The following is a 24,130-nucleotide window of genomic DNA, read 5'->3' as shown; positions in this document are numbered from 1 at the left end:
TTTGCCTGGTAATGTGACTATTGGGAATTTTAGAGATATTTGGTGGGTTTGTGGTGATAAAGCATATATATTCTTACCCTATGGATGGACAGGATGTTGTTACATGTCGACGTTGAAGCTTCCATATGAGGTTTTTACCATTAAAAGAGGGGAAGCACCGGACACAGATAAATCTGATTCTAGGTTTGGAAATAGGGTGAAAAGGGACATGGCGAAATTTCATAGTCTGGAAGCCTACCATTGGAGGATAAGTCTAGGAGAGAAGTGGGGACTTGGACTTTTTCCATGGTATGGTGTAACATTTTTGGCAGATCACATTGATAATATTACCTATACTTTGCAGGGTTTTGCAAATGAAACAATAAGAGGGTTTAACCTTCTGTCGAATACTCAAAGAAGTCACAGACTGACGCTGTTGAAACATGACATGGCTCTTGACTATGTTTTAGCAAAACAAGGTGGCTTATGTTTGGCTATGAATTTGACAGGGGATGATTGTTATACTTTGATCCCAGATAGTTCCGATAATATCACTAGTGTTATAGATGCATTGAAGAATATAAGGGATGCGTTTGGTAGATCTGAAGGAGCTGGATGGTCAGCGAAGGCTTGGTTGCAAGATCAGTTAGGCCCAGTGGGAGCAGTGATAGTTCAGATTTTAGTAGCAGCTCTGATAGCGCTGTGTGTGATGTTTTGCTTTTGTACTTTGTTATTAACTTTTGCGAAGGCTATGATATTGAGATGGGTTGGAGTTGTGATGCCTGGAGAAAACACTCAGATGCCGTTGTTAACTGTTACTGATCTAGATGAAGATGAACAAGTGGGACTGGATGGAGTATTGATGGATAGATATCCATTTTGAATATCCGATCATTTTTCACATGTTTTTAAATATTAGTGTGATTTTAGTATTTTGTGATGAATCAAAGGGGAGAAATGGAATGTGATTCATTTTATATATAATTGTATATATCATTTTTAGTTGATATTGATGTTTTAATTTGAATGTGTTGTTTTGCAAAATATACTGTTTGGTCTTTTCTTTTCTTCCAGAAGCAAATGGGGGAATGTGTAGAGGGGATTCAAATACTCAGACATGGACAATATGAATGGACTGGAGGAAGTGGAACAAGGAAGGTGTGGAAATGTTCAGATTCCATCATCGACGTTGCATTGGAAGTCGACACTGCTGAGGAGATGAAGTGTAGTGGACTACATTCCAGTGTCTGCAATGATAAATAGACATATTTGCATGTGTAATACATAATTTGTGTCATATTCTTTCTGTATACATTTTTGAAGAATGATATTTGCTGTTATTGGGTACATGTGGGGATCTCAGATGTTTTTGTTTATTTCGTGGATGCTTAGGGATATTGGGTCTAGGCAGGGATAGAGAGAATCCACATGAGGGTCCGATGGGTCGACCAGCCTAGTGTGGACATTTTTGATTGTATTTTGTTTGCTGAGGCTGTCATGTGTATTCAAATTGCATCATATTCTAAAATGCATTGATAAAGATTTATGAATTGATCTGGAGTACTTAAGTGGTTGCCTGGGGCAGAGGGGCCGTGAGAGAATTTTACTGTCTTGATTGATGGATGGATATTTGGAAAGAAAGCTGCCAGACAGGTTTTTCGCTCTCACACTCCATAAAGATTTGTTCATATTTCATAGAAATGTATTTACACTCCATAGAAAAATTTGTTTTTGGTTTATTGTTAAAGATACTCAATAAGAGAAATTGTTATTTGTCATAATCCTATTCTTTTTGTTTTCGAGACTTAATTAGTCTCGAAGGGGGGAAATACGTGGTGTCTAAGCAATTTATGACTTTGCTAACGTTTGCAAATGGTATCTTAGAGGATGTTGATTCAGCTTAGGGAAGCATCTGGAGAGCAGTTCTATAGGGGCACCCTAAAACAGAGGAAGTCTGTTGTGTGGAGTCATGGGATTGGTCTGTAGGGGAAACCACCCATATCATGTTAAAGATTATAAATACTTGGTTGGGACAAAGGAGGACAGAACAACATATTAGATCGGGTCCGTTGTTCTCCAGATGCCTGCAGATGTCTGTAAATTTACGCTGAAATCTTTTGAAATAATAAACCTTTATAATCAAAGTACAGTGTAAGCGGACTCCTTGTTCTCACAGCATAATTAGCATCATTATTTAGATACTACATAGGTTTATGGTTTCTTACTCATCCCCCTCTCTATCTTGCCATCTCTCCCTCCCTCCCGCTCTGTTTCTCTCTCTCCCTTCTGTGTTCCTCAGGTGGTGTATTATCCAGGCTCATTGGGAGCAGTTGGAGGAGATGGAGTCTCTGTGTTGTAGAGAGGGGACACTGTTGTGCCAGCAGCATGATATGGTGAGAACTCAGCACTTTGTACATGCAAGTATTCCAAAGAGAGATATATCAATATACTAGCTGATAAATCATGGATCGGATTCATTAGATTCTTTGCGATTACTATTTCTGTTGGTGAATAGGACACTTGGTTTGAGAGTAGTGCTCTCCATTGACTGTCTACCATTTGTTGATTGCGACCAAAGAAAGATGGACAGAGGTCACCTCATGTATAACTTCTGATTGAGTTTCACTGTACATCCTAGAGGACTGAGGAGATGCTAGACAGTCATAATCTTCATCATGTCTCAGGAATACCAGACCAGATACAATTTTTGTGCCCAACCACAAGAATGTACACAGAAGTAATCTTAGGCCAACATTGACATTTGACAGTACAATAGGCCTCCTTGACAAACATTTCTCAGTCTTCGGTTATTCTGTCATGAACAGAGAAGATCCTAGTTTTCAGAGTAGGAAATGTATTGCTGTCCGAGCAGCAGAGTCCCTGATTTTGCAGATAGCAGCTATTTTGAACATTTTGCAATGATTGTGTGATGCATATGTGGTTGTACCTACCTTAGTTGAATGCACTGATTGTAAGTTGCTCTGGGTAAGAGAAGACGGCCTGCTAAATGACTAAAATGTCAATGTAAAATGTACTGCTTTGCTTGTGTCCAGTGAAGATAGTCGTGGGGCAGGAATAAAATCCATTGGTCTCTTGATTGATAACTAACATTTTGGGTTTGAGCTCACAAAATAGTTTAATCACATTGTGTTTTCGCCCTATGTCTATATCAGACTGTAATACCTTCCTTTTCTTTGGTCATTTTGGTAGATAAGAATTAACATAAGATGTGATTCCCTTGAGCAGGGGTGGGTAACGTAAGGCCTGCGGGCCGACTTCGGCCCGTGAGCCCATTCAATCTGGCCCGCGGGAGGTTTGAGTAAAGGCTCAGACACACAAATAGCATTTGCTGGCCAAGAGTACTTAGCACCTCTGAACTTAATTTGCGAACCAAGTGCGCTGAATGATAAGCATACCAACACTAGATCCACATTCTGTGTTTTTTGGAGGTTAAAAAACACTACAGGCAACTTTTGAACATCTAAAACTAGACAAAGTATATAGAAATCATACATTTTCAAATAACTGCCCTTTTTCTGGCCCGCTAAAAAATATCTGTGCGACTCTCCTCTGAATTTTGAAATCCCGATGTGGTTGGCGATTTACTGCCACCTACAGTTATGGGGGTGGGGAGATGCTATACTAACCTCATGAATATGCATAGACCGTCTCGAATTTCAACAGGGACAACTCTGATATAAAGTGTTTTTTCTCAAAGTTGCCTGGATGTCACGTGCATAACACCCTAAGCATTATGAAACTTATATTAGATCAAATAAGCCACCTATCAAAATAGCAATACATTTTTTTCTTGACTAAATTCGACACTCTGTCATTGACCCCCCCCCCCATACAAAAACTCCTCAATTGCTAAAAAAAAAACATTTTTAAGAACAGGAGAATCTCTTTAATTATTCATGATCTGGACACATTTGGGGCTGAGGAAACCCTCTCTCTTCGCCTCTTTCTCTCTGACTGCGCTTTCCTGAGGTGGAGGGAGCAAGCACGTACACGAGCAGAGTGCGTAAAACCATCTGATCTGCTAGGCCTGTTGTGAGTGGCTGGTTCAGTTATTTAGGGTTGAACAACAGTGCGGTGGGTCACGTGACGGCATCTGCTGCTGGCTGAGCGAAGCGTGTTAACAGGTAAAGAAATAAAAAGGTTTGTTATGATAACATAAACGAAAAATACAGTGCGGGCAGTTGTTGTATGCGTTTGATCCACTTCACTGCAGTAATACTATTCGAGAAGAGACAGACTGGGCCATCATTTCACGTTACCAGTTAGCCACTTAAGTGCTAAAGTGACGACGAGGTGCGGATGGAGCTAGCGAGATGCTAGCCCTGCCGTACCAATTGCATTGTTCGATCGTTTTCAAATGCTAGAAACATTTGCTAGTATGCTATCAGCTAACCCACGGGTCAAGTAGTAACTACTGGTTAGTTAGCCATGTTCACACGCTTCTAGTTAGCAAATAGTTTCGGGTTACATTATAGTACTTTATACAAGTTATACATAGCTGACGTTACTACATTGTATTAGTTAATTTAACATAAGTTGACGTGTGTGGAGTAACTAATGTTTCTGGTCGAATGTGAGCGACCAGTAGTAGCTAGCTAACTGGCTAATATTAGCCGGTTACACACAGACTTCCGTCCTCAACATTGTTTATTTTTATCTCAGAGAACTCAAGTGATCTGCTGTGAATTAACGTCGTAAGCATGCTTGTCTATGGGGCAGTATGGGATTAATACCTAAAACATTTTGATATTTAACGTTGAGGCAATTAGCTAGTTAGTTTGGGCTTTGTCCGATCTCAATTTGGACATTTGAACAAATACTCTTTATTGGCAATGTTATAACTAACGTTAGTTAGCAAGTCAACGTTAGTCATCCTCTTGACATGTGAATCATCGAAATAAACAAGCGCTGAAGCTATAATTTTGGGATGCACTGATTCCTGCAAATAACGCAATCCTGCTAACAAATATTTTAGTAAGATTTATTTTCGTTCAATAACGAAGACGCTCGTCTAAATTAGCTACCTAACTACCCTAGCCTAATTTAGTAGTTAGTTAATATAATCAAAATCTGGTTTGTTCATGTGTTCCCACCCGGATTAGAGAACGCAGATGTCACAATATCTAATAATGGCAGTTGTTTTGTTAGCGAGACGAGTGCCAACAAGCCAGCTACGCACTACCATAATATTAAATTAATCAGTTGATTTTCCAACTGACGTTAGCTAACTACCTAGGCCATATATCCGCTTGCCAGTCCGTTAGCGAGGCCTAATTTAGCTAACTAACGTTAGTTGTTTTTATTAACTTCACGGGCACATTAACCCTTGGCACGTCGCAAATTCGTTTTTTGCAATCCCAAATGGCTGCCCATGATTTGGAATAGGTGCTGTGGGTTGCACAAGGCCCGAGTTAGAACTTTCAAAATAGCTGACTAAGCTACGTTAGCTACACGCACTAGCTTCATATTCACCGCCATACCAAACTACTTGGCCATGTCAATACAGAGCAACATAATTGCCCTGTTTTATAAGTAGTCAATACTCACAGTGCCATTTTATAAACTCGAGTCTATGATGTTCTAACCTTAGCCAGATGTATGTATGATGCTTGTTTGACCTGTACATCTAGCTATGTTTGTGAGACAGTTTTTGACTGCATGAGATATGTAAGCTGACACCAGAACAACCACCCCCTGGTCTGGATGTCTAAATTTAAACATGAGGGGCAATGGATGGGGTTAGTCTTACATGGCACAGGCAAAGTTAACAAAAGCAAGGCTCCGTACTGTATACAGTACAGAGATCCAAGGCTTGTCTAGCAGGTTTAAATTATTGATGTCCCTTTCACTGATTGAAGATCCCCCATAATCTGTTTCAGATTTTTCTATTTTGTACATACATTGTTTTGTATATACTGTATATGATGACTTCAGTGGTCAGCAATCCAGCTCGAGGAACTCGGGACAGAGCGCTGCCCACTACCACACAAACCACACAGCCACAGAAACAGATACAAGTGAGTTTCATACACACTTTCAGAGTAGCGTCACAATGTACACTGTGTACCTTTTGGTTCTCATGTTATTCTTGCCATTACAGTAAACATTTTTTATGTGCATATCACTTTTTATAGTCTCATTACACAAGCCAACAATAGTTGCCGTGTGTGTAACTGCCCTCTTTGAATGCAGGCCACAGCAGAACAGATTCGGCTTGCCCAGATGATCTACGACAAAAATGATGCAGACTTTGAGGATAAGGTCAAACAGGTGAGTACAGTGTGAAACAAGTTGTGAAAATGTGGCATATTTATGTAGCCTAATCTGTGTATGATTAAGTACAGTACCAATGCACACTAGCCCCACACCTGTCTGTGTGGGTGTGTTTGTGTCAGTAAAGCTGAGTTGTTTATGTGCACACTTGCTGATTGTGTTCCCCCAGCTGATTGAGGTGACTGGGAAGACCCAAGATGAGTGCATGGTGGCCCTCCATGACTGCAATGAGGATGTCAACAGAGCCATCAATTTCCTGCTGGAAAGCACCTCTGACACAGTGAGGGTCCCCGCAGGCGCTCACGCGCACCCATGCTCTGACACATCCAGTGGCACGAACTCTCATTAAAGTGGTAATCTGTAGTTCAAACAACAACAGTGGACACCTCGCTACTGTTTTGGTAAACAGCTGAGTGATAGGGCTGAAGAAATGTAACCACTCTCAAATTCATAGACCGATTTATGGACTGACCATCCATGAGATAAAAATGATAGTTTTACCATGTTTTGTGGCTATAGTGTTTGTTTACATTGTTTACAAACAAAGGAGTAAAACACGGTTGTATTTTGGCTTCTGATGGAATGCGACAGTTGAACTAAGCTAATGTGGCATTTTTAAGTTCTATTCTTTAAGAATCCATGAGTATACATAATTGATTTAAAGGTAAACATTTTTGGGGGGGGTGTACCAATTGCAGATAGCCCCTTTAACCACTTGACTAATCAGTACCAAGTTTGCACTCTATATTCTCAGAACCTAAATCTACTACCTATTTTCCAAGTTTGCTTATTTAGTGTTGAGTGTCTTCGTGTTTGCAATAAGTTATCTTTGTCTGTCAGACCTCCTGGGAGACAGTTGGGAAAAAGGCGCGAGGCCCGGGGAAGGAGGGAGTACCCTCGGAGATGAAGGACAACCGAGAGAAGAGAGGAGATCGCGATGCAAGCCGGGGCCGCGGGGTCCCCAACAGGAGGGGCCGTGGAACCAACCGTAGCAGAGAGGGTGAGAGGGGGACTCCCAAGGGAGAGATGTGATAGGAAGTGTGTTAGATAAATCCCATCTTTGTGTTTTTGAGTGTGTTGACTTGTATGTAATTGTTTCTCTCTTTGCCTCTCCTTTTAGTGCGGCCAGAGGAGAATGGGTTTGCAATGTGTTCTGTGGATAAAGTGGCCGACCGTGGTCGCAGGGAGAGGGGCGTTGCTGGCAGAGGTGAGTGTTACTGCTACTAAGAAATTGATGTACACTACACGCCCAAAAGTATGTGGACACCTGCTTGTTGAACATCTCATTCCAAAATCATGGGCATTAATAAGGAGTTGGTCCCCCCTTTGCTGCTATAACAGCCTCCACTCTTCTGGGAAGGCTTTCCACTAGATGTTGGAACATTGCTGCAGGGACTTGCTTCCATTCAGCCACAAGAGCATTAGTGTGGTCGGGCACTGATGTTGGGCGATTAGGCCTGGCTCGCAGTCGGCGTTCCAATTCATTCCAAGTTGTTCGATGGGGTTGAGGTCAGGGCTCTGTGCAGGCCAGTCAAGTTCTTCCACACCGATCTCAACAAACCATTTCTGTATGGACCTTGCTTTGTGCACGGGGGCGTTGTCATGCTGAAACAGGAAAGGACCTTCCCTAAACTGTTGCCACAAAGTTGGAAGCACAGAATCGTCTAGAATGTCAGTGTATGCTGTAGCGTTAAGATTTTCCTTCGCTGGAACTAAGGGGCCTAGCTCAAACCATTATTCCTCCTCCACCAAACTTTACAGTTGGCACTATGCATTGGGGCAGGTAGCGTTCTCCTGGTATCCGTCAAACCCAGATTCGTCCGTCGGACTGCCAGATGGTGAAGTGTGATTCATCATTCCAGAGGTGAATCTGCTCCAGAGTCCAATGGTGGCGAGCTTTACACCACTCCAGCCGACGCTTGGCATTGCCAATGGTGATCTTAGTGTTGTGTGCGGCTGCTCAGCCATGGAAACCCATTTCATGAAGCTCCCGGCAAACAATTATTGTGCTGACGTTGCTTCCAGAGGCAGTTTGGAACTCTGTAGTGAGTGTTGCATCCGAGGACAGACAATCTTTACGCGCTTCAGCACTCAGCGGTCCTGTTCTTTGAGCTTGTTTGGCCTACCGCTTTGCGGCTGATCCGTTGTTGCTCCTAGACGTTTCCACTTCACAATAACAGCACTTACAGTTGACCGGGGCAGCTCTAACAGGGCAGAAATTTAACGAACCGACTTGTTGGAAAGTTGGCATCCTATGACGGTGCCACTTTGAAAGTCAATGAGCTCTTAAGTACGGGCCATTCTACTGCCAATGTTTGTCTGTGGAGATTGCATGGCTGTGTGCTCTATTTTATACACCTGTCAGCAACGGGTGTAGCTGAAATAGCCGTATCCACTAATTTGAAGGGTGTGTACACATACTTTTGGACATGTAGTGTATCTGAATTCTATAGCACTGATGCAATGCATATTATTCGATGTTGGTTATTTGATAAATCCATTGCATCGGGAGCGTTAGTGTGCAGATACATTCTTACTTTTCTAAGTGTTCTGTCTGCCTGCACCTTTGTCAAATCAGTTATGTTTTTTTTGCCCATTGTACTGTTACTGGCCAACATGACCCAATGTACCACCAAGCCTTGTTGTACCTTGCCACGCCCTGCACCACAATAAGATTCCACTTTGCCATGCTATACAACAGCCTCTACAATAATCCTCCCTGATCTTAGCTGTGCTAAACCCACTCGCTATAGTCGACCGTGCCCTTGTGTACCCGAAATGGCATGTAAAGTGGGTATTTGTGTATCTAGTTGGTGTAGGGTTTTAGTTGGCAATGTGTCCATTTGTGTCAGCAATTACTGCAAGTGCCATAACGTGTGATATGTACAGTGTCTTCAAAGTATTCGTACCCTTTGACTTATTCCACATTTTGTTGTTACAGCCTGAATTTAAAATGACATAATTTCTCAATACCCCATAATGACAGTGAAAACAACATGTTTTTATTTTGTAGCAAATTTATTGAAAATGAAATACAGAAATATCTAATTTGCATAAGTATTCACACCTGAGTCAATACTTTGTATATGCACCTTGGGCGGTGATTACAGCATTGAGTCGTCTTGGGTATGTCTTTATCAGCTTTGCACATCTGGTTTTGGGGATTTTCTCCCATTATTCCTTGCAGATTTTCTCAAGCTCTTAAATTAGATGTGGAACGGCGGTGAACAGCAATCGTCAAGTCTTTACACAGACTGGCTGGGCCACTCAAGGACTTTCACATTCTAGTTCTGAAGCCATTCCAGCATTGCTTTGGCTGTATGCTTGGTCATTGTCCTGTTGGAATGTAAATCTTAGCCTCAGTCTGTCGTTTGCACTCTGAAGTAGGTTCTCCTCAAGGATTTGACTGTATTTGGCTCCGTTCATTGTTCACTCTATGCTAATCAGTCTCCCAGTCCCTGCCGCTGAAAAGCTGTCACACCATGCTTCACGGTAGGGATGGTGTTAGACGGGTGTTGAGCTGTGCCTGGTTTTCTTCAGACATTGCAATTTGCTTTCAGGTCAAAGAGTTAAATTTGTGTTTCATCATACCAAAATCTTTTGCCTTATCTGTCTTTCACATGCCTTTTTGCAAACTTCAGGCGTGCTGTCATGTAACTTTTTCTCAGGAGTGGCTTCCGGCTGGCCTCTGTAGAAACTGTTGTCCTTCTGGCAGGTTCTCCCTTCTCAGCCAAGGAAGTCTGTAGTTCTGTCAGAGTGCTTCTTGCCCGGTTGCTCAGTTTGGTCAGACGGCCAGCTCTAGTCTGAGTCTGGGTAGCTCCATATTATTTTCAATTTCTCAAGGATGGAGACCACTCTGCTCTTGGAAACTTTCAACACGATATAAATTGTTTTCTACCCTTCCCCAGATATATGCCTCATCACAATTCTATCTCAGAGATCTACGGACTGTTTCTTGGACTTGGATATGGTGTCTGCTCTGACATGCGCTGTCAACTGTGGGACCTTATATAGACTGGTGTTTCTTTCTCAAATCATGTCCAAACAATTGAATTGGCCATAGGTTGACTCCAATCAAGTTGTAGTGACATCTCAAGGATGATCAAATGACATTGGATGCACCTGAGAGCAATTTGGAGTGTCATAGCAAAGGGATTTTAATGAATATGTAAATTAGGTTTCTGTATTTTATCTTCAATGCATTTGCAAAACATTTCTGAACATGTTTTCACTTTGTCATTATGGGGTGTTGTGTGTAGTTGTGTGAGAAATAAATATTTAATCCATTTTGAATTCAGGCTGTAACACAAAAAAATGTGGATTAAGTCAAGATATACGACTACTTTTTGAAGGCACTGTACTGTCCTGCAGCTGTTATAGAGCGGGGAGGGGTGGTGGACAAGCCAGGGAGGTTGTTTTGGTTGGGACAAAGTCAGACAGACATGCAGAGTGAGGGAGTGGAGTCATGAGTGATGGCAGTTGCTGTCTGTAAATGTATTTATCATATGTCCTAAGCTGTCTAGGCTAAGTCAATCCTTGTGTACTGATCTAAGACCTGTCAAATGCTGTCACTAATGCTGTCAGCCTGAAGTCTAAACACTGATTTCTGATAAGCAAGTAGTGTCAGGTTTTCAGTCTGTTCAAAATTCTCTACCAGTCTGCATGGGTAACTGACCCATAGCAACATACTCAACATACTGTACCATGCCCCCCCCCCCCAACCTGTTTTGAAGCAATACATATCAGACATTTGTGCAGAAAACATGTCTGTTTTAAAACGCACAGACATCAGGTGTGATTATTAGACTGGTGTGTGTCTTGCAGCTGAGGTCAGACGTAGTGTTTCTGTGTGTCTTTAGGGTTGGGGGGTCGCGGAAGGGGAAGAGCAGCTGGTGGTAACAGGTTCTCCTCTCAGGGGATGGGGTGAGTTGAAGATCCACACTGGAGAAGATCTCCCGCTGTTCATGTCTATTCAGTTGTGTATTCTGTGGTTTTTGTGTGTGTGTGTGTGTGTAGACGTGGCTGTTTCACTGTATCATAGCATTGCTTAATAATGAAGATAATGATTACAAGCACATAGTTGAACCCCTAAACCACCTCTCCCCACCTAAGGATCTTCAACCCCGCCGACTACAACGCTAACTCTGGCGCATCTTGCCAGGAAACTTGGGAAGCAGAGGGGAACGAAGGTGGAGATGGTACAGGTGAATAGGGTTGGGTGGTATCTCGATTTTCATACAGTTTCTGTATGATCCCGGGGTATGCGGTGTTACTGAATGTGCACACAAGGGGTGCTATAAAAAAACTCACAAAACATTGAGGCAACAGGGATCTTGATCCAGGAGGGGATTGAATGTCTCTGCTTAACCAAGAAGCTTGATCTTGACATCTAAGTCATGACTGTAAGTCGCTTTGGATAAAAGCGTCTGCTAAATGGCATATTATATTATCTAGCCACTTAGCTAGCAAGTTAGCAAACCAAATACAACCCCCCCCCCCCCCCTACAGTAGATTCTATACGGTCAAATAGGTATGCCTGAGGTCTGAAATGTAGCCTGCTCCTTTTCGAAGTGTAGGTTTTAGAGCTTTAAAGCATGGTTGTAGTAGTATAGTCCTGGACACAGTTGGAGCAGTGCGGTTTGGCCTCAACCAGGATTGTGTTCATTAGGCACCGAAAAGGAAGAAGGGGACTACCTGGGTTTGTCCAATAAGAAACACAGTTGTTTTCCTTCGTGATACGTTGTAAAGCGTTTTCGCCGTGCGTCCCTAATGAACACAACTCTGAGTTGTGCTAGTGACTAAGCTCTGTTGGACAGAGGGGTACCCCCCCAGGCATGATGACTAACTCGCGTACCCCTTCTGTCCCCTACCATCTCATAGGAGGAACATGGAGAGGCAACTTGGAAGACTGGGCCGCAGAAGACTGGAATGAGGATGTGAGTGATGGTCTCCACTTTTGACTTTGTTATAGTGGTTACACAAGCACACACACAAACGGTTCTCTTCCTGATATTTCTGTTTTTATCAACAGCTGTCTGAGACCAAAGTGTTCACTGCCTCTGCTCCTGCGAACCACATCACATCTGGACACAAGTAAGGGCTCCAATCTAATGCTCACAGCAAAGCAGACTTAACCCCGTGAAAAACACTATCTCTGTCATCTCTCACCCAGTCTTATAGCACGAATTCTCACAACAAAATAACAGTAAAATGGCTGGGGTTGGAATGTGACGGTTTCATAGTAATGATATGAGATGTGGGTGTATGTAATTGTTTCTCTGTATTGGCTTGTCAAATGATGGAGATGATGGTTACAAGCACATAGCTGAACCCTTTGTGTGTGGAATACCTCAATCTCCTTTCTTCTGGTTACTGAATTATTTTTCCATTGCATTCACTCTTCTCAACTTCTCATTGAGAGAGCGATATATAAATGAGAGGGGTATTATGAATAAATAGAAGTGATATTACATTGTGACAAAGCGGGGGGAAAAGAAGCAGGATCAGGGTACAACACTAAACTATCCATTCAGTGTCCCATTTGTAAACTGTACTGGTTGTCGTCTTTCCTCTCCAGTGTGGACCTGGGCTCGCTGCTGCCGAAGACGGGCGGTGTGGAGCTGGGTGGCATGGAGCCCCCTGCCGCTGAGGGCGTGGGGGGCCAGAGCCTGGTGTTCACCAACTCCCACCACAACGGCACTCGCACCACCACACACAGCTATGCCAGCGCCGCTGCCAACAGCTATGCTAGTGCCGCCTCTGGTACCAGCTACGCCCACGGGGCCCTGGTAAGGCAGCCACACACACACTCCTTTACATGTTTACACACGCGTATTCTTCTGCTTATACATACACACTAGTAATATGCTTTTAAGTGAAGTTACACACATCTGTACAGGCTTACTCACACAGACACACTATCAACTCTCTCCTCTCTCTCTGTCCGTCAGTCCTCAGTCCTGGGCTCTGTTTTTGGGGCTCTGAGTGGGCCCAAGCCGACCCCGGCTGAGGTCAGGATACCAGAGCAGCTCAACGGTCCCCGGCTCACCCCGCGGACCAATCAGCAGCTGGTCACCGCGGGCAACGGCAGTGTCGCCAAAGAATCCGGTCCACCTGCAGCTCAAGGCTCTGCTCCCATTTCTGCCTGCAAAATCAAGGCCCCGAGAGTGGAGAATGGCCCTGTTCCAACCTCTCACTGTAAGACACACACATGGGTACTATCATATGGAAAACCTTCAAGTGAAGTGTGGGTACATGTTATTGTTTGTCTGTATCGACTTGTCGAATAGGAGGAGATAATGATGGTTACAAGCACATAGCTGAATCTTAATATGTGAACTACTTCAATGACTGAATCCTCAAATTGCATTCTTTCCCCCAATACATTATCACTCTGCTGAACTTCTCATTCTACCCCCCCCCAAAAAGTAAAATGTATGGAGATCTAATGGTGACACTGTGGGGGGGACGCAGCCTCATGGTACATAGCAAAGCTTCAGTCAGTGTCCCAATGTAAACTTTGCCACACACATAGCCAGTCCCAATTCACTCTTCCCTCCCTTCCCCTGGGTCCAAACCCATTTTGATGTTTGCAGATTTGATGAGTCAGATCTGTATTTACTGGACTGCTAATGCCACCAATAACCACTCTGTCGGGCGCTCTCCGTCTTCTCCAGTGGATCTGAAGATGCAACCAGAGCCGTCCGCTGTCCTCAGCCAGCTGGCCCAACGGCAGCAGCAGGCCCAGCAGAGCTCCCTGCCCCAGGCAGAGCCTCTGTCTCATCCCCCCCAGGTCCCTACTCCCCCAGGCCACTACGACGCCGGGCCCCTGCCTCCCAGAGACGGACCTTCCCTGGACCACCAGGCTCCCATGGCTGAACCCCCACAGAGGCTGATCAAGACCCAGAGACGCAGAGTACCTCCTCCTTCCAAGGTTAGGAAACGTATGTGGAAATAGAGGCTGCCTGCTCACTCAGAGGGTACATTCAATTAGTGTTTGTTTCTCAACCATTTGTAAACATATCTAAAAGTACTGTAGGTAAATGCAACTTAGCACGCTGTCAGACATTGGGTCTGAAATGTCTTCGAGCGTTTGTCTGAAAGGGATGGGATTTCATGTGTTAATGTCCCTCTCACCCTCTTTCTTAATCCCTCTTGCTCTCTCTCCTCAGATCCCCTCGTCTGCGGTGGAGATGCCAGGCTCAGCAGACGTGTCTGGTCTCAACGTGCAGTTTGGGGCCCTGGACTTTGGCTCTGAGCCCAGTGTGATTGACATGGGCCACCAGGCCGAGCCTGCCAGGGAGCCGGCCCCCATAGCCGTACCCCAGCCCCAAAGCAGCTCTTTCTCCAAACCTGGACCTGTCAGGTGTTTATTCATTGAATTTTTTGGCTTAATTAGTACCACTGTGTTGTATAGGGATAGAGGCCAAGGTGAACTTGTTTTACGCTAACTCGTCCCTTTACCTTGTTGTTACAGTGAGCCCCTGGGCAGCTTGTCGTCCATGCCTCCGTCGATATCAGACCCCAGTTTCCCGTCTCTGGGCTTGCCCAGTGCCACGCTGTCCCCCTCCCTGGGTCTCCCCAGCGCCGCCCCACCCTCCTCCACCCCCTCAGCTACCAGAATGGACAGTGGCCTCCCGCGGAGCATGCCCCCCCACCTGGGCTACCCCCAGAGCAAAGACGCCCCCGCCGCCCCTCTCACCGTGAGTCACCCACACTGCACTTGTCAGGTGTGGTCAACAGAGACATACTGTCTCGATTAAAAAGACTACTACTCCTGTCACTCATAAATATTGAGATAATGATGGTTACAAGCACATATCTGACTCTTATTATGTGGAATACCTCAGTGACTGAATCTCCTATGGTCAACGGATACTTAAGACCCTCAGGTGTGATTTAATATTACTAGAGCTCTACTATAACAGCACTGTATAGCCGAGAACACCCTTTCAAAACGTGTGTTAGTGTAATCAAGGTGGCCCACTGATGAGAATGTCAATGTCTCCTTTCACAGAATGGCTATGGTGGCGTGAGGACACAGGGCCCACAGGACTGTAAGTACCCAGGAGAATTTGTGGTTGTCAAAGAAGAAACCCCTTTTGAAGGAAAAAGTGTTCTTATTTCATGGTTAAGACAAAAAGTACAGCATGCTTGCTTATCTGTCTCTTTCTCAGCGACGTCGTTGGCCTCTCGAACTCCTAAGCCCGAGTCGCCTCCCATGAGCAGTGACAGTGGCTCCGTCCACCATGTTCCCTCCCCAGCCCCCACACCCTCCCACTCCGCCCCTCTGCCATCCCTCAGCAGGTAAGCCCAGCACTCCCCTCCCCCCAGTCATTCTCATAACGGAGATGATGATGGTTACAAGCACATAGCTGAATCTTAATATGTGGACTACCTCAAAGACTGAATCTCCAATCTCCTCTATTGACTGACAAAATAATGAAGTCCTTGTAATGAGTTGGTTCAACCTTTTTAAAGTCTCATCGGATGATTTAGTAACGTTACCTGTTTTCTCTCCCACGGTCTCCAGTCATGTGACCAGTACATACTCGTCAGCATCTGCCCTCGCCACTAGCTCCTCCCTTACAGTAAGCACAGCGTCTTCTTTTGGGGATAATGTAAATCACGTCCGAAACTGATCTAAAATAAACACTGAAGGTGAAGAGGGGAAAAATGCAACCAAAAAAGCTAAACTGCTGTCAGGCCAACTCTCGCTCTCCCTCCACCCTATAGATGACAAGTGAGGAGAGCAGTAGTCTCCACACCTTCTCCTCTGGTCCTTCCATCAATGCCGCGGTTAGCAGCTCCAACGCCATGATGCATGTCCCCGGAGTGCCTGGTCTATCCGCCAACGGCAACACTGCCCTCTCAGCTGCCGGGCGCACTGCCCAACCACTGCTGAACACCACCTCTGGTGAGTCCAGGATAACCCTGCTGTCACACATAGGTTTGTTATGGTCACTTAACGGTCCTTCTCTCTCTCTACTGTCGGTATTATTTCACTGTAGACCCGTGTGATTTTGACTCCCCTCTTTCTCTCTCATTCTTGTTCCACAGGCAAAGCCCCCCCTAACCTGGCTCAAGGAGTGCCCCCTCTGCTGGCTAATCAGTACATTATGGGCCCTGGAGGCCTGCTCCCCGCGTACCCGGTAACTACGCCAACCCTCTTTATTTTTCTATTGCTTGCTCTCGTTCTTTGTTTCCATGAATTCCCATCCATTTCTCTTTACCAGTCTCGTTTTCCCCAAGTCTTTCTCTCACCGGCCTGCCATCACACCCTTTCTCTCGCTCTCTCTCTCTCGCTCTCTCTTCCCTTTCATACCATTGGTTCTTGGTTGAATATTTGGATTATTTCAGTTGACCTGTTTCATTTGTTTGTTGTACCGCTCTAAAGCAGATCTATGGATATGAGGACCTACAGATGCTGCAGTCTCGTCTGCCTATGGTGAGCGACCTTTCACACATGGAACATCACTTACTACGTCGATGAAGAGCAATGCAGCACACATTTCTGTTTGCCCAGATGGACTCTCGCACGGTCTCTGGTTTAGATGTAGATTTAGTAGACCCAAACATAAATAAATGTTCATGATTAATATTGCATATCTGTGTCCCTGTCATGATATGGAGATGATGGTTACAAGCACATGGCTGAATCATAATATATGGACTTCCTCAATGACTGTTGAATCGGATTATTTGGTGTCTCTCCTGGTGTCTATTTCTCTGTAGGACTACTATGGAGTCGCATTCCCTGGTACAACTGCAACGATGCCTGGCAGAGATGGGTTAGCCAACAATCCATACTCAGGTAAAGCTTGTTCCACACTCATTTACAAATGCACTCTTCTCGGAGGCCAGAACCAGCTCTTGGGTGCACACCATAATATGGAGATAATGATGGTTACAAGCACATAGCTGAATCTTAATTTGTGGACTACCTCAATGACTGAATCTCCCATCTCCTCTGACCAACAGTATAATTAAAGCTTGATTTACTTCTGGTGGTGGAAGTGGCTGAATTGAGCAGAAATAGCTAATTCAGCTCCTACCAACTACTCATACTCACACCTACAGTGCCTTGGATGTGTAGATGGATGATAAATCAATTTAAGCAGTTTTGAATTCAGGTTGGAAGACAAAATGTGGAGTAAGTCAAGGGATATAAATACTTGCTCTCATTCCCTCTTATGCATTTGCCTGTTCTCAGAGGGGAATTCCGACCCGGGTTAAGCACGCGTAAATGGAACCTAATTCCCTTTTTATGCACTTCTCTCTACACGTATTCTGACCTTGAATTTAAGCATGAGAATAGCATGCTATTCACCCGCTATTCGTTGGGGGTGGAGATCAAATAAATTAATCTGTGGGGGAGGTGTCTACAGATATTTTAAATTTTTGTCATTTAGCAGACGCTTTTATCCAGAGCGACTTACAGTTAGTGAGTGCATACATTTTCATACAGATATGCCATATTTGGACCTTGACTTAATTCCCTCCTAATTCCAGCACCTTTACGCACGATGAAATGATTAAGGTCGAGCAACCTGTCGGTTCCAAGTGGAACAACAGCTACTTCATTATTTCCTATGTAAATAACACCATTCTCCATGCGTTGTAATTTTCTAATTGGTAAGAGCTAGGTAAATGAGTAAGCCCTTTGGATAAGGGGATTGTAAATATAAATGACAATTGTTTTAGATCTATTTTACCTTATGATCGTTGGAGACTAATGTGAAACCAGTCATATGGCAGCAAACTGAAGCATATCACCATCCTTTTCCACAGTGAAGTTGATGAAATGCTGGCCTTTTAACTTGGGATCAAATTGCGGTCCAAACTATAGGCTTCTATAGCCATGCACAAATAACAGTATTGAGCCAAACCTAGAGTTAATTTATGATTTCTAGAATGTTTTAATTACACTGAACAAAAATATAAATGCAACATGCAATGATTTCAAAGATTTTACTGAGTTTTTTTGTATTTATTAAGGATCCCCATTAGCTGCTGCCAAGGCAGCAGCTACTCTTCCTGGTGTCCTGCAACAGTAAGGCAGTTATATACAATAATATTACATGACATATTTCATAACACTTTACCCAATACATTTAGTGTGTTCCCTCAGGCCACTACTCCACTATCACATATTTACAATACAACATCCATGTGTACGTGTGTGTAGAGTGAGTTACAGTTCATAGAAGGAAATCAGTCAATTAAATAAATTAGGCCCTAATCTATGGATTTCACATGACTGGGAATACAGATATGCATTTGTTGGTCAGCGATACATGTTGCGTGGATTCGGCTATTTCAGCCACACCCGTTGCTGACTGGCATAAAAAATTGAGTACACACCCATAAAATCTTCATAGACAAACATTGGCAGTAGAATGTCCTTGCTGAAGAGCTCAGTGACTTTCAACGTGGCACCGTCATAGGATGCCATCTTTCCAACAATTCAGTTCATCAAATATCTGCCCTGCTAGAGCTGCCCCGGTCAACTGTAAGTGCTGTTATTGTGAAGTGGAAATATCTAGGAACAACAATGGCTCAGCCGCAAAATGGTAGTCCACGCAAGATCACAGAATGGGGGGGGACCAACTCCATATTAATGCCCATGATTTTGGAATGAGATGTTCGACGAGCACTTTTGGTCATGTAGTGTACATAAAAAAAAAAAGGTAGGGATCAGAAAGGTGTGTATCAGAAAACCAGTCAGTATCTGACCACTGTTTGCCTCATGCAGCACGACACCTCTCCTTCGCATAGAGTTGATCAGGCTGTTGATTGTGGAATGTTGTCCCACTCCTCTTCAATGGCTGTGCGAAGTTGCTGAATATTGGCCGGAACTGGAACATGCTGTCGTGCACGTCGATCCAGAGAATCCCAAACATGCTCAATGGGTGACATGTCTGGTGAGTATGCAGGCCATGGCAGAACTGGGACATTTTCAGCTTCAAGGAATTGTGTACAGATCCTTGCGACATGGGGCCATGCATTATCATGCTGTGACATAAGGTGATGGCGGTGGATGAATGGCACGACAATGGCCTCAGGATCTCGTCACGGTATCTCTGTGCATTCAAATTGCTATCGATAAAATGCAATTGTGTTTGTTGTCCGTAGCTTATGCCTGCCCATACCATAACCCCACCGCCACCATGGGGCACTCTGTTCACAACGTTGACATCAGCAAACTGCGCCGACACAACACCATACACGTTTCAACTGCCCGGTACAGTTGAAACCGGGATTCATCCACGAAGAGTTCACTTTTTCAGCGTGCCAGTGGCCGTCGAAGGTGAGCATTTGCCCACTGAAGTCGGTTATGATGGCGAACTGCAGTCAGCTCAACCCCGGTGAGGACGAAGAGCATGCAGATGAGCTTCCCTGTGGCGGTTTCTGACATAGTGCAGAAATTCTTCGGTTGTGCAAACCCACAGTTGAATCAGCTGTCCGGGTGACTGGTCTCAGACAATCACGCAGGTGAAAAAGACTGATGTGGGCTGTCGTGGTTGTGAGGCCGGTTGGACGTACTGCCAAATTCTCTAAAACAATGTTAAGGGCGGCTCATGGTAGAGAAATGAGAGAAATATGCTTTTTGTGCACATGGAACATTTCGGAGATCTTTTATTTCAGCTCATGAAACATGGGACCAACACTTTACATGTTGCGTTTATTTGTTGTTTTTGTTATAATTTGTCTTATGTAAAATATTAGCCCTCATCTGTAGCCACCGTCAGTTATACCCACATACATTTATAACTGTTAGACGTTAGTGTTAGTTTACCTTTATTTCCTCTGTCACGTTCGTTTGGTTGTTCCTGAGGATCGCTAGCAATAGTGGATCATATTAGACTAACGTATTACAAGTTGTGCAATAATTTGGGACATGTAGCCTATTTGAATCATTATGGAACGCAGACCATACGTAGCAGTTTAAACCTGCCACACGGTTCATGACAACTGGACCGTTGTCATCACAGTTCCATGATTAGTGAGGATTATTAGTGAAGATTTATAGGACTATTGTTCAACCCCTATTTTGTTTTAGGTGAAGCGACCAAGTTTGGCCGAGGGGACTCATCGTCCCCAGCTCCCCCCACCAGCCTGTCGCAAGGTCCCTCCGCTCAGCCCCAGCAGCCCCCCCAGGCTCAGAGCCAAGGTCTGGGACAGAGCCAGGGCCAGCAGACCCAGAACCAGGCCTTCCTCAACCCACCTCTGCCCCCGGGCTACGGCTACACCGGCCTTCCTTACTACGCCGGCATGCCCGGGGTGCCCAGCGCCTTCCAGTATGGCCCCACCGTCTTCGTGCCTCCGGCCTCGGCCAAGCAGCCCAACATGGGCCTGGGGAACCCCTCCAGCCAGTACCACCAACAGCATCAGCCCAGCTACGGCCAGCATGCGTATGGAACAGGTGTGTGTGTCAGTGAGCGAGATTGAACTGAAATCACAAACCGTGTGTGTGGCTGAGAGGGAGAGTTCTTGCTTAGCGAGCATGGCCCCACCCCCCTGCAGGATATAGTCGCTGTTCACATGCTATTCTAGCCAGTTGCCTTATTGCTTCTCTCTTGGTTCTTCTTCTTCCCCTTACCCCTCCCCCTTCCTCTGCTGTCCTTTTTACTCTCCCCCTCCACTTTACTCATTCCTCCTGGTCCTCTTCCATTCCTCCTCTCTCTCAGCTTTTGACGACCTATCTCAGGGCCACGCGGGGGAGTACAGTAAGGGAGGGTACGGAGGCTCTGCCCAGTCACAGGCCAAATCAGCTGGCAGCGGCCCAGGGAAAGGTACACTCACTGAACTCAGCTGCCCCAGGACGCACCCCCCTTCCCCTCCCCGCCCCCTTCACTGATCAGCTGTGATATACTACTTATACTACTGTTCTGAAACCCCCCTCACTACTAACCAAGAAATACTCCCTCAGTCACTATTAACTCTTGAAATGGTGAACTCCCTCACTAGAAATGTTGAACATTGCCTACTGGCGCCGTGCCACCTCGTGGGGGCAAACTGACATGTTGTTCGACGTGTCCTCTCGCTCACAGCTCCAGGTTTGTCCGGCTCAGGCAGCAGTGGAGGGGTGCCTGATATGGGTGCTTCAATGTACAGCAAGACACAGGTGAGCTCAGTGACACTCAGTATACCATGGCCCATGATGAAGTCAGTCCACACCTGGTTTATAGTTGTTGCTGTTAGTGTTGTCGTGATACCATGAAGCAAGGGAAACAAAACATGATGCAGATTTAATTTTTTGAGGAAAAACAATCCTAATGTTGGAAAAGAATCTGCCTTATTTTCCAAGCTATAGCACACAATATTTTACAAAATTAGTTTTTAAAGGTTTAGTCTGTTTCATGTTTTCTTTTTTGCCAAAGAAAATGGTATAGTATCATGATACTGGTATCGTGACATCATTAGTTGCTCTATAGTTGTTTAGGCGTTTTAGCCAATGATGTGTATAGAAATCATTGGTTTCAGCCAGGGCATGTCTGAGAAAAAGTGGCTTTAATTGAAACGGCTGGTTGGATTAATTGAGTTTAAGACCACCTCAGTACAACAGGTTTGAAACATGATTTTTATTTTATTTTACCTTTATTTAACTAGGCAAGTCAGTTAAGAACAAATTATTATTTACAATGACGGCCTACACCAGCCAAACCCGGATGACGCTGGGCCAGTTGTGCGCCGTCCTATGGGACTCCCAATCACGGCCGGTTGTGATACAGCCTGGAATCGAACCAGGGGGTCTGTAGTGACGCCTCAAGCACTGAGATGCAGTGCCTTAGACCGCTGCGCCACTATGAATGAAGATAAATTCAGGATCATACCTCTTATGCTCAGACATTACATAATATAATGGTCCTCTCCAACAACCTCTGCCCCCCCCCACCCAACCCCAGTCTTTTGATAAGCAGGGCTTCCACACGGGAACGCCCCCTCCCTTCAGCCTGCCGTCTGCCCTCGGGGGCACGGGCCCTCTGAACCCCGGCGGTGCCCCCGGTTACGCCCCGCCACCCTTCCTCCACATTCTGCCTGCCCACCAGCAGCCCCACTCCCAGCTGCTGCACCACCACCTCGCCCAAGACGGACAGGTAACACCCCCTCAACCTGTTGTTAATGAACACCAAACACTTACAATCTCCACCTGTTGTTAATAAACACCATAGACATACATGGACTTAGTGTGGGAGCTGGACCACAGTGGTTCAGACTGCCTCCATTGAAAATGAGTGACTTCCGCCGGATTGCCAAGGTTTTAATGCAGTCTGTCAAGATGGGGCGTAAGACTGACGTTACCGTTAACATACCATTAACATATAAATAAGTGGAGATGAGTTTCTGGAATGGGTTCCAATGAGTTTTGACTAGGAAGGGCTGTTTCTGTATATTACCATCTTGCGCAAACAACTTTTCTACCCTCTAGTTAATACCCCTCTCCCTAGTTTAACCCAATAGCCAATAATTGACTGTGGTGTGTGTGTGCGCTTTGTCTCCCCCTGTAGGGTGGTCCGGGTCAGCGCAACCAGTCCAGCAGCATTCAGCAGAAGAGCCAGAGCAACAAGTCCAGTTATGGCAGCCCTTACTGGGCCAACTGAAGGGTACACCTGGGGAGTCTGTCCTGGCCCCCCATCATAAAGGCTCTGTGTGTGTGTGTGTGAAGCTAAACAAAAACGCACTACCCAAACATCCCCCCTCCAACTCCCCCCACTACCCAAACATCCCCCCTCCTCATACATTTTTATTTGTTTTCCCTTTTCAAATTGGTTGTACATGTAAGATATTTATGTATGTATTTATATATATATACTGTATATGTAATAGTAGAACATGAAATGTGGTTGCTGCATTTTATTTTTGAAAGACGTTTTTGTTTACTTTTTCAAAACTGCAGGAAGTCATTACAAAAATAATAAATATGAGAATTCCTATAGAGGAAAAGGAGAGCTTCAGCACTGAACGAAATGAGGACATCTCAGATGGGGGGTTTCCACATTAACAAACTGCGTTTGTCTCCTTTTTTATACACAACTCTTGAGTTACCCAGCTTATCCCCCTCATTTTCACCCTCGTTTTAAAACTTCATTTTGTGGCTGTAGGTCTCTTCCCTCCATCCTTCACTCAGTTTTCTGATTGGGTGGCTCTGGAGAGTGGGGCTGCCTCTGTGCCCTCCCCCACATCAATACCCCTCAAAGACCTGCCCATTAAAATTGTATTTTTTAATTTCATTTTAACCGTTTCCATCTGAATAAAAGTTCTGAGCAGTAACTATCTTGCCCAAGTTCTTTCTCCCCGTCTTGTTTGTGAGGGCAGACTGGACTTGGATGTTGTGATGAATGTGTGATTTGTTGTGTTGACCCCATCCCGACCAAGGCTCGAACTGACCAGGGCTACTACTGCACAACAACTCCTTCATACTTGAGCGCCATCCATACCACTGACCCAGCAAAGCAGAGATGTTTATTGCACAGTGGCTAATCTTGAGGCGAAAGAAACGCACACCTGTTTAGGCGAGGTGCTGGCTAGCGGAGTCGAACACTTGAAAAATAAAAGGAGAGCCTCACTAGGAGCTCAAATGCAATTTAATGACCAACATTTCGACAGATGAAGACAGCTTGTCTGTCAACGTTGGTTATTAAATTATTGCATCTGAGCTCTTAGAGTGTGAGGTTTTCCTTTTATTTTTCTGTTGCACAATGGCTGACACTAGCACACACACAGCTAACTTGGTTAGCAATTTTAATTTCGCATTGGTTAAACATGCACAATACTCATCCTCAGAAACCCTAGCAAAATCTCTGGAAATGCTCAAGTTGTAGCAGTTTCAGCTAGATCTCACATTTCTGTAGAA

General features: G+C 44.8%; 1 protein-coding gene and 1 non-coding gene across 4 annotated transcripts; both read left to right on the top strand.

Moving 5' to 3' along the window:
- Positions 1-4,022: 4,022 nt before the first annotated feature.
- LOC121584552 (ubiquitin-associated protein 2-like) lies at positions 4,023-23,547 on the top strand. Of its 3 annotated transcripts, none has more exons than XM_041900500.2 (27): positions 4,023-4,124; positions 5,880-6,017; positions 6,193-6,270; positions 6,443-6,553; positions 7,114-7,273; positions 7,394-7,480; positions 11,133-11,196; positions 11,386-11,477; positions 12,154-12,209; positions 12,305-12,366; positions 12,851-13,061; positions 13,224-13,470; positions 13,950-14,206; positions 14,445-14,638; positions 14,750-14,975; positions 15,290-15,329; positions 15,450-15,579; positions 15,806-15,863; positions 16,009-16,189; positions 16,333-16,424; positions 16,670-16,720; positions 17,008-17,086; positions 20,336-20,698; positions 20,964-21,068; positions 21,327-21,400; positions 22,182-22,373; positions 22,785-23,547. In XM_041900500.2, the coding sequence occupies exons 2-27, from the start codon at positions 5,922-5,924 to the stop codon at positions 22,875-22,877; spliced, it is 3,399 nt and encodes a 1,132-aa protein (XP_041756434.2). In that variant the 5' UTR covers positions 4,023-4,124; positions 5,880-5,921; the 3' UTR covers positions 22,878-23,547. The 3 variants fall into 3 exon arrangements, with proteins under 3 accessions (XP_041756434.2, XP_045081561.1, XP_045081560.1); XM_045225625.1 differs by having other exon boundaries at positions 4,055-4,140; XM_045225626.1 differs by lacking the exon at positions 20,964-21,068.
- On the top strand, positions 15,063-15,140 carry LOC123492767. The gene has a single exon (XR_006661877.1). It is a non-coding gene; the product is annotated as a small nucleolar RNA SNORD121A (small nucleolar RNA).
- Positions 23,548-24,130: the final 583 nt, after the last annotated feature.

Source organism: Coregonus clupeaformis, chromosome 16 (genome assembly GCF_020615455.1).
Source record: "Coregonus clupeaformis isolate EN_2021a chromosome 16, ASM2061545v1, whole genome shotgun sequence".
NCBI classification, from domain to species: Eukaryota; Metazoa; Chordata; class Actinopteri; order Salmoniformes; family Salmonidae; genus Coregonus; species Coregonus clupeaformis.
The sequence above is the reverse complement of the archived record's forward strand: the minus strand, read 5'-3'. Positions and strand labels throughout refer to the sequence as shown.